Source organism: Cucurbita moschata, unplaced genomic scaffold, assembly GCF_002738365.1.
Source record: "Cucurbita moschata cultivar Rifu unplaced genomic scaffold, Cmos_1.0 Cmo_Scf00021, whole genome shotgun sequence".
NCBI lineage: Eukaryota > Viridiplantae > Streptophyta > Magnoliopsida > Cucurbitales > Cucurbitaceae > Cucurbita > Cucurbita moschata.
The window spans coordinates 2,710,801-2,720,560 of NW_019268537.1; the positions used below are offsets into that span (position 1 = coordinate 2,710,801).

The 9,760-nt window shown below is 34.5% G+C and overlaps 1 protein-coding gene across 1 annotated transcript in view; it reads right to left on the minus strand.

The window, feature by feature from the left end:
• LOC111458504 (phospholipid-transporting ATPase 3) overlaps positions 1–9,760 on the minus strand; it is a 15,766-nt gene that overhangs the window by 3,037 nt on the left and 2,969 nt on the right. Inside the window, exons 5-23 of the mRNA XM_023101225.1 lie at positions 9,525–9,635; positions 8,332–8,409; positions 8,053–8,149; positions 7,406–7,512; positions 6,997–7,062; positions 5,852–5,973; positions 5,662–5,746; positions 5,499–5,576; positions 5,288–5,404; positions 5,036–5,185; positions 4,850–4,954; positions 3,646–3,788; positions 3,087–3,188; positions 2,928–2,991; positions 2,640–2,852; positions 1,406–1,571; positions 1,169–1,248; positions 839–1,078; positions 28–249 (exon numbers count right to left, since the gene is read on the minus strand). Coding sequence (XP_022956993.1) covers positions 28–249; positions 839–1,078; positions 1,169–1,248; positions 1,406–1,571; positions 2,640–2,852; positions 2,928–2,991; positions 3,087–3,188; positions 3,646–3,788; positions 4,850–4,954; positions 5,036–5,185; positions 5,288–5,404; positions 5,499–5,576; positions 5,662–5,746; positions 5,852–5,973; positions 6,997–7,062; positions 7,406–7,512; positions 8,053–8,149; positions 8,332–8,409; positions 9,525–9,635 — 2,346 coding nt within the window. The remainder of the gene's footprint in view (positions 1–27; positions 250–838; positions 1,079–1,168; positions 1,249–1,405; positions 1,572–2,639; positions 2,853–2,927; positions 2,992–3,086; positions 3,189–3,645; positions 3,789–4,849; positions 4,955–5,035; positions 5,186–5,287; positions 5,405–5,498; positions 5,577–5,661; positions 5,747–5,851; positions 5,974–6,996; positions 7,063–7,405; positions 7,513–8,052; positions 8,150–8,331; positions 8,410–9,524; positions 9,636–9,760) is intronic.

A 9,760-nucleotide genomic window follows, 5' to 3' on the forward strand; every position in this document is an offset into this window, starting at 1 on the left:
AAAAAAAAAAAAAAAAAAAGTTAGAACCTTGCATATTCTAAGATATGACCATCGCCCATGTACAAGAAGTAAATCTGTGAGAAAGCGAAACTGAGCAATAGCAAAATCACTAGCCATCACTGCTTGCATTCCCTCCTGTCCACTTATTCCAACACCCACGTGAGATGCTTGAATCATGCTAACATCATTAGCACCATCACCAATACTGAGTGTTATTTTCTGTGCACCTTTCTTCACCAGACTTGTCACCTGAAAGAGATGATTACACAGTGACTGAAAAGTTTTTTTCCCCTTACAGTAGAAAAGAAAAGAGAGGGGGGTTCTCTAGCTTTTAGTGCTTTTATGAATGAAAAACCCAGTTTATCTTTTATTTTCTTTCAATAAATGTGGGTTTCTTATTTAAATATTTTAAAATTTTTTGTATAGTTTCATGCTTTCACTAATCCTACAGAAGAATTATGTGACCAGACATCATCTAGCATAAAAAAACTAGTAACCATGATTTAATCATGTTGGAGGAGCATGAGCTTTGACCGTTGAGCCAACCCATAATGATTGAGTTACTTAAAAGCTATCATATCATTCATATCATATAAAAGCAAGGCATTCAATTATTAGTTGAACTATCAGTCAATAATACCACCAGTATTACACACAAATGGTAACTCTCTGAAACATACATGCATAATATTTTAATAAAAAAAAGAATATATGTCACTCTCTTTCTCAAATCTAAATAGAAGCAATATACTTCTTGGGTAAGCGGAAAAATAATATTAAAAAATTAAAAATGGAGCATGTCGTGGATAACAAGTTAAATTCCTGAAGGATGTCTAACCTGCGCTTTCTGCAAAGGAGAAACCCGGCAGCAAACAACTGAACTACAATTCAAGCTCAAGCTTAGTAAAGTAACTCGCAGACTTGGATCTAATGCATACATCAAACATTTTCCATCTATAACAAGTGCTAATTTTGGTGGAGACACAGATTGTAAACACCGCTGCGCTTCCTCAAGACAATGCTTCAGTTCCCTTTTTACTTCTTCTCTAGTAAAACGTGCAAGTTCTACTTGGTCACCCTAACAAAAAAGCAAGTATTAGTAGTAACATAGCTGATAACAATGACCAACATGTAAGGAAGTCACTAATAAAAAATGCTAGCTGATTACCCTGTTTTCAACTTCTCGGATTGCATCCGTTTCTGAACTGATAATAAATTGCTTCATTTCATTGTTTATTAAATTGCACGCTGAAAAAGATGGGAACTAAAGATAATCAAATAATTATGAATAATATAACTATCAAATTATTGACTTCGTGTGCATTGTTATATTTTATTTTTCCCTTGGTAGGGGGTGATGGGATTGATGAATGGAGTTGTAGCTATTGCCAAAATGTCAACTTACCATAAGCTATATTAATAGCAGTTTCCATCTTGTCTCCTGTTAGCACCCAAATCTTGATACCAGCTCTAGAAAGCGTCTGTATACAGTTTGGTACTCCTTCTTGAAGTTTATCTTCTATAGCAGTACAGCCAATCAAAATAAGGTCTTTCTCTATAAGTTCTGCAACCTGAATTTTTTTTTTTTTAACAATTTCTACGTGAGAATTCCATATCATCATGAAATAAAATCTGGCTCCACAAGTCCATGAAGAAGGAAGTTCTCCTTTAAAGGAAATTTAACAAGAATTCATTGATACGAGATTCCAAATTAATTCCATCAACTCTTCAATTAAATGGACAAACACAAAGGAAGAAGTTCTTGCAATTATTACAACTAAAGTTTGAAATAACACTTTATTTCCCCTTCCATTCTTCTTTTTTTTCTTATAAGAAACAAAACTACTTCATTCCAAAATAAACCAACCCAACAGCCTAACGGGCAAAGGGACAAGGTGCAAGGTGTCCCCTCCCCAAACCAAAAGGGATTACAAGAACACCTTTCATTTCATTCTAGGTTAATGGTGAAAGTGGTGTAACTTTCCCATTCCATACATGAACTATAAAGCGCTGTCAACCACCAGGATGGTAGAAATCATACACATGGACAGATAAACTTTTGTGCCATTAAACAATACGAGTAACGCTCACATATTAACTGAGACAAAATATTATAAGATTCTGATTAGTAGAGTAATCACACTTCTTCAAGAGAGATGATATATGTATATATATTTATAAGAAACAGAAACCGTTTCATTGATTGATGAAATAGATTACAAAATTTCATCTGAGAGTAATTACAAGAGATTTCTCCAGTTCGTCATGAGGGTCTATAACCTATAGTTACAAAAGGGCAGAGAATGACATAATTTTGTAATTATATAGCCTTTTATGAGTATTAACCATTGGAATGATATTTTTTCTTTGTTGCTCTATGAGTGGGGTTTCACTACCTAGCACCAAGGTTGTTCGTTTTACTTTCCTCTTTTGAACATAAGTCTGAATAATAGGAAATGACACAAACACACAATTTCCCACAAGGAACAAAAACTGGATCAAGGGCATGTCCTAAGATGGTGAATGGCCTCAACATGCATTTTGCAATTAGCCGGGGGGTGGAAGGGAAAAATAAAGACAAAAAGGGCAAAGGCATACTTCACTACGAGAACAGAAAACAGCATAATTACTTAACCCACCTCATCCAATTTCTTTTCACGATCTCTTAATGAAGACTTAGCTTGAATGAACTTCTCATTCCAGCTTTCATACACGTCAGGATGCAAATCTCTGTAAGCAAGGCATAGGGTTCTCAAACCGGAAGATCCAAATTTCTCCAAGTGTTCCCTAGTTACATTCTTCAAATCATCATTTCCACCAGCCAATCTCTCATATACTACGGTATCAGCACCCTGGTCAGTGTAATTAACCACATATCAATAAATCTGATGACCAGAAAGCTAAATTGAAAAATATTAAAAGATTACCTTGCAGTACAAGACAAGCCTACCATCAGAATAACGACACACAACAGACTGACGCTTCCTTACACTGTTATCAACAGCAAATAGAATTGATAAATTTATATAGTTGCAAGTAAAATTATATCGGTTTGAAGTATATTGAAGGAAATACAGTATGCCAACCTATTGAACTCAAGTACATTGAGAATTTCATATGAAACATCTTGGATTTTTCCCATCTTCTCAACATGAGATTCTCGAACATATATTGTAGTAGGTGTGCGCCTGAGAAAATAGAAAGTGGGACAGAAATTACTACCTGATATTACTACACATACAATTGGGAAAATTCATCTATAATTAGTCCCAAAATCAGAATGAAGAATATACATTCCTTAATTGAAGTTAAGCATGTCATACTATGCCAATTGCCAAGGGTACATTTTTATGGCGACAATCAACATCGAAAATATTTACAAGTAAAATCCTCTTCCAATGAGTGTAGTAATTGAAGAGGAAGGAAATCCTTCAACCCTTTGCCAAAGCTACATGAAGGAAAAGCCTCATGGGACTGGGAGTAGACAAGTATCAAATGCATGAGTTTCAACCACCGCACTATAAGACTAACATAATGCCCAAGTAGAGACGAGACAGAATTCACTGGAATCTGTTGTTATTTTAACAAACTCAAGATAAAATTGTCCCTCAATTCATGGAACATATTTGCATTCGATGTGCAAACCTGTAAAAGAAGAAGCCAAAGTTTTTAGCCGCAGTTACTAAAGCAGCCTCATCAGGTGATGCAGCTTGATAAATGATCTTTTCTGGGGATTCGTCTCCCTCAGGGAGTACAGTATGACAAATAGCAAGGCATCTGAAAAATTCCTAATAAATAAACATAACATCATTATTAGTTTTTTTTTTGCAAGCCATCACACCTGGTAAGCCAATATGGCATGTATCAAGGCTTCAAATACAACAACCACTCTATCAATACAAAGAAAATGCATCAAGTTCCACTGTCCTTGTTAAAAGTTTATCCTACGAGATATTTCCCAATTTCTTTAGATATATTAATCATAATCGTAAAACCACAATTCATGAACAATTGCAAGTTCAACGTGAACCATATAAATTCTTTTTATATTAAATATGAATTGTCTTGATAAGATTTCCAATGAAATCATAAAATAAGAAAATGACGGGTCGATCCATGGATTTTCCCTTCCCAACATGATCCTTCTCCCTACTCCAACTACCGTTCATGTATTCCCATGCTAGATGTAACCAACTACTCATCCTGCCTTCTTTACGTTCTTGACAACCCATCTTTGTCTTAATAGTCTTTCAGTGGCACGTTTCCTTTTTTTTCTTATAAGAATATTTTCGTTGATGTATGAAGTTTACAAAAGGGGGGGAAACGGCACCGATCCAAAGAGTTACATTAAATATCTCCACCCAATTGGACAAAAGTAAAGCAAAACTATAAGAAAGAATGAAAATTCAATTAACAACATGAAAAAAATAAGATAAAGAGCATTCTCAAGAAAAACCGAGTAGACTCTTTCCTTGGAACCAAAGGTCTAATGGTTTCTTTCAAGCCAAACTGAACACAAAAAAAAAACAAGAACTAAATTCTTCCAAAACATTCCCTTCTTGTCCTTGAAAGGAATGGCTAGCATAGTAATTCAAAGAACATAAATACAACATATAAGAGAGAATGAGAGAGATTATAAAACCAGTCCAATCAATAAGAAGAAAAAGGTAAAAAAAAAACCCCAAAATCAAGAACTCGTACATAATTAAAACCTCATAAACTAGATGGTGTCCCAAATGTTACGTTGAAGGTGCAAAGCTTAGAATAAAAAAAAAATGTGTGGTTGTTGGTTGGTCAACACTCCTGACTGAGCACATTATTTTAGTTTGATTAAGAATAGTTAAAATACCTTACAAAGATCAGAGTTGGGTTCATTTCTCCATGCTCCTCTCATCAGCCTAGCATCATCGAAGTTAAATCCCTTTTCTTGTACAGCATTTGCTGATTTGTGCACCTGCCAAAAAAAAACTACTCTTTAAGTTGAACTGGTCTTGTATCACCATTCATCACTATGTATGTGGTATAGAACACAAACCTCTTCCACTTTCAAGCCATTCTGCTCAGCAATTCCCCTCTCTATTTCAGTGATACCAGTGCCATAAACCTCTCCACCAATTGAACACTTAAAGAACTCCATTAGATTCCTAGTAAGAGTACCAGTTTTATCTGAAAAGATGTACTCTACCTGATCAAAAGCCACAATTTAAAATGAATGAAATTCGATCTTTGAGAAAAAGGTTAAAATTTCCATAATGCTTCTAAAATATTTGTTCAAGTAAATATTTACCTGTCCAAGTTCTTCGTTCAGATTAGAAGTTCTAGCCAGTGCAGGGGTATTGCTATCAGCATGGAACATATTCAGATCCTTGTTGATATATTGTGTTGATTGAATAAATTTGATCATCTGAAAATTGCGTAGAGAGGGAAAATAAGTCCTAATAGATGAGTCTGTGCATTACTACTGCAGGATTAATTAAATAAGAGATCATATTACACACCTCAATGGAAACATATAGAGATATAGGAATAATTGTCGAGTACAGAGTAATCAGAGTAAACATGGTCAAAACGACAACCTGTGGAAGTCATAGTTCAGACTCAACAGAACAAAAATAAGATGAACAAAAGTAAAGAAAAAAATTAACCATACGAAGAAGTTACCAGGAATCGATTGCGAGGGTTGAATTGGTTTTCCCCTCCCTTATCAAGAGCTAGGTAGTAGTACTTTTGGTTTACAAACACGCCACTACAAATTCCAAAGCACCAGAGAAATAGAATAAACCATCAACGACAGAAACTGAAAAAGAATGAGTAGAGAACTTATCAACAAAACGAATCAAGTTAATCATACCTGCCAATGGCTCCAATCAAACACATCATAAAGAGAGTAGCAAATAGTGTAAGTATAAGTTTGTCGAGTTTCTTTTCTAGGGTACTCCTTTTGGAGGGAACATTCATAGCATTCATCATAACCTGCATATTTATTTATTCCAAACAGAGTTCTTATATAACCAGCACCATCGAAGTTCAACCAAGAAAAGGAAAAAAAACCAATAAGTTAAGAGGTAAGGATGTTAAAAAAGAAGTGCACACAAAATGGGATGAAAAGTAACACTGAAAGAGCCCAGGTTGATTATTTTTTTCCACCCTACTTTATCATGGCCCACCCCACTACACTAATCTTGAAGGAGGCTTTGCACGACCCCAAACCAACTCCGAGAGACGATAAGCTTCAAATCATTAAATTTTCCACATAATGGTGGAACACATATCATTAGAGGATATCTCCAAGAGATCCAAGCTCTTGCCACCAGAGCCACTCTAAATGGGGTACAAACCGGATTAATCATTATAAACCCACTTTTAATATGTTGATCAAAGATTCTATAAGATTTTTATTAACAGGAAAATGGAAGTACATATGAAGGGCTGAGAGGTTCCAAGCTCTCATGCTCAAGCCACCATCTAGTCTCTATTCCTTCGTCCAGCTTGTGTGATACAACACAATACGTAAGGTTAAGGCTAACCAGATTCCCTTGCACCATTTTGACTACCTACTTCCCAAGCTGATACACAGTGCTCCCCTCAACTCAAAGTTGACAAGTAAATCTCATCAAAGTGGTTGCAAAGGCAAGGGGAATCAATGTCTGGTCTGAACCTACTGAAGAAGAAAATAAAAATCAAACCACTGTGCAAATATAAAAATATAGAGAAGTTACAAAAGCTCTTTCTGATAAGGTGCTCACATCGTGAAATTTTTTCCATATATATTCCAAATCTTCATGTGTTTCCTCAGTAACTCTTTTATGTTAATGTCCTTCTAGACATCCCATGAGAAAAAAAAATTATTGATTCCAATAACTTGAGCTCAACCCTTAAATCTTAAACCTCTCAAAATAAACCATGAAATCAAGAAAATAACCTTTGGCACCTTAACCATAATAATGTTATTATACAGATCAAGTAATGTCCACTAATTGATGCAGGATAACAGACCTTTGTTTCATGGCCAGTAAAAATAACAGCCCCAACTATATACTCAGTGTTCCTGAGACTGCATCCCTGTAAAACATCATATTGAGAAAGCATAGAAGTTAGCGGTTTGTATAGTTAAGCAAATATGCAAACAAGAAAGCACTTGCCAAGCATAACTAATTAAATCAAGAACGAAGAAATAGTGAAAGCAAAAGTTGCCCTCACAAATAGAAAATATATATATATATATATATATATATATATATATATTTGGATGGGAAAATAGAAAATAAGTTTTTATCACAACGGTTTCTATGGAGAAAGAAGTCCTATTTGGTTGGACCAAAATCAACTTTTTTAAGATTCATAAAAGCACACATCAACAGCAAGAAGCCAAGTCGTAGCATTGAAAGGAAAAAAATAATCGTACTCGTAATAAAAGTTGGTTTGGGCTGAGAGGTAACGTTTGGTTCTGAATAATAACATTGCCTGTGAAAGTGTAGAGTGAATTGTTTGGTTGCTCGCATTGTACTTCACCTGCATTTTGAAAAGGTAAAGAATAACTATTATTTCTCTTGAATCTAAAAGATGCACAAAGAAAACTAAAGAAACGAAATCATACATGGAACCATAGATCATTAACATTATCAACGACATTGTTTACTCGGAGTATAAGAAAGCAAAGACTCAAAATAACTAAACAACTTAAACTTGAATTGAATAGTCAATGTGTCCAAGAGATCCATCCGTACCTTGAGACAGCAAACCGAACATAAAGGAGATATTTCCCATTTTCTTAATTATCTATTAATTATATTTTTGTCATCAAAAGTCTTAAGAATTGCTTCTTATTCCCACCATTAAACGTTATTAAGTCAACATACAGACATTCAGCCTTCAGCTAGTCCTCGTTGTATTCTTCTATAACCAGGTGTCCTGCCTTGCATTTATTATGTCATATTTATCACATTTAATCAGTTTCTGGACCATAAAGTAATCAAGAAATGCATAATCATTTCATGACGAAAATAGCCGCAAAACCCACAAGATGATAAAAAGTACATATAGATTGTGAACCTTTAAATTCAGATGCCTTCTCTGGAGTCAGGTAATCCCACGTCTTTTCCAGGGCCTTTCTAATCTTCAAATTTGTCTCCCCATCCAGGTTAGCAGTCTATGAGCCCAAAAATTAAATATAAATAAATAAATAAAAATCCTAACATTTTAACTTTCTGGAAGGCTGAATTTATCACCATTATTAGACCAGCGCTTATTTAAAATGAACGGAAGGGAAAAAAAACCTAATGTAATCAAAACTAAAAGAACTTAAATAGGAAATGAGACGGAAAAGAGAACCTCAATGTAGCAGACACCATCTGGATTTGTACTAGCAAGGAAAAGAATATCCGCAGGAAAATATCCATCTTGCCGAACCTGCATCAATGACATTATCTCAATGGAAGTTTAAAGGTCACACTATGGGGAGACCCAATCTATAGAGAGCTCAAATACTTTGTCTCCCTTTCTCAACCACTGTCCTCTGGGTAGTCTCCTTTGTGGAACCTCCTTTTGTAGTCGAATTCTATATATTTTTTTCTTAAGAATAAAATCGAAATTTCATTGAGACTGAGAAAAAAAAAAGAAAAAAAAAATGCAGAAGAGTATATAAAATTACAACCCAACAAAAGGAGCCAAATAGACCTAAACTAACTATACAAACAAGGACTCCATCCAAAAGAATAAAGCCTACCAAATGATTATGAAAAATCCTTTTGTGACCTTCTATTCAAGCTTTCATCAAAGTCCTTTTTTTTTTAATAAGATTTTCATCAAAATCTGTAGAGAGTGCAAAAGCTATTGCCCCCCATTCAACCAATCTTGCATGACAGCAGCTATACCCACCATTCACCTTCATCTTATATATGCTTAGTTCAATGACAACCCAATGCTCTACTAGGCCTACCTGTTCCATCAAACCCAAAGGCCATACAACTTTGAAGGGTAGCAAGTGAATGTGAAAGGTAACAGGGATGAAAGAAGAGATCATCGTTAGAAATATTCTAAACTGAGGAAACTCTAGGTTTTAAAACCTAGTTATACTATATATTATTAAAGCATTGATATATGATTAAATTCATCATCATCCATCAGCCTAAGAATTTGGGTTCAATAGTGATTGAACATAGTATGGTGGTCTTGTGATCAAATCTTGTACTGTCCATTACCTTCGTCACTAATTACTTATTGGGTCTTACGCTAATTTCTAAGCTCATAAGTCAAGGGGAGTGATAAAAGCATTGATATAAGATGAAATGTATCATAACACATCAACTTAATTTATGGGTTAATTAGTGATTAAAAACAAAGAAAACACATAAATATAAATTAAAGTATCACTGTCAAATCATAAAGGAGGGGAAACAAACTCCTATCTGATGACAACCTTGTTCTTCAAGGGGTTTTTTTGTCTTTTTTCAAAAATTCAAAATCGAGATATAGGATAAAACAAATGAAAGCTGAGGTTAGCAATAAAATAAAAAAGCACTCACCCTAACAATGTCCCCAACCTGCAACCATTTCCAAGGAACACTCTCCCACTTTTGATCTTGTAGCACATCTATGAGATTATTATTAATTGCCATATCATTCTGGAATCGTTTCTGCATGGCATGATTAAAATGTCATGGCATAAACAAAGAAGGTACGAATTCAATGCACCGTGTTTTTTTTTTTTTTTTTTTTTTTTTTTTTTTTTTTTTTTTTTTTTTTTTTTTTTTTTTTTTTT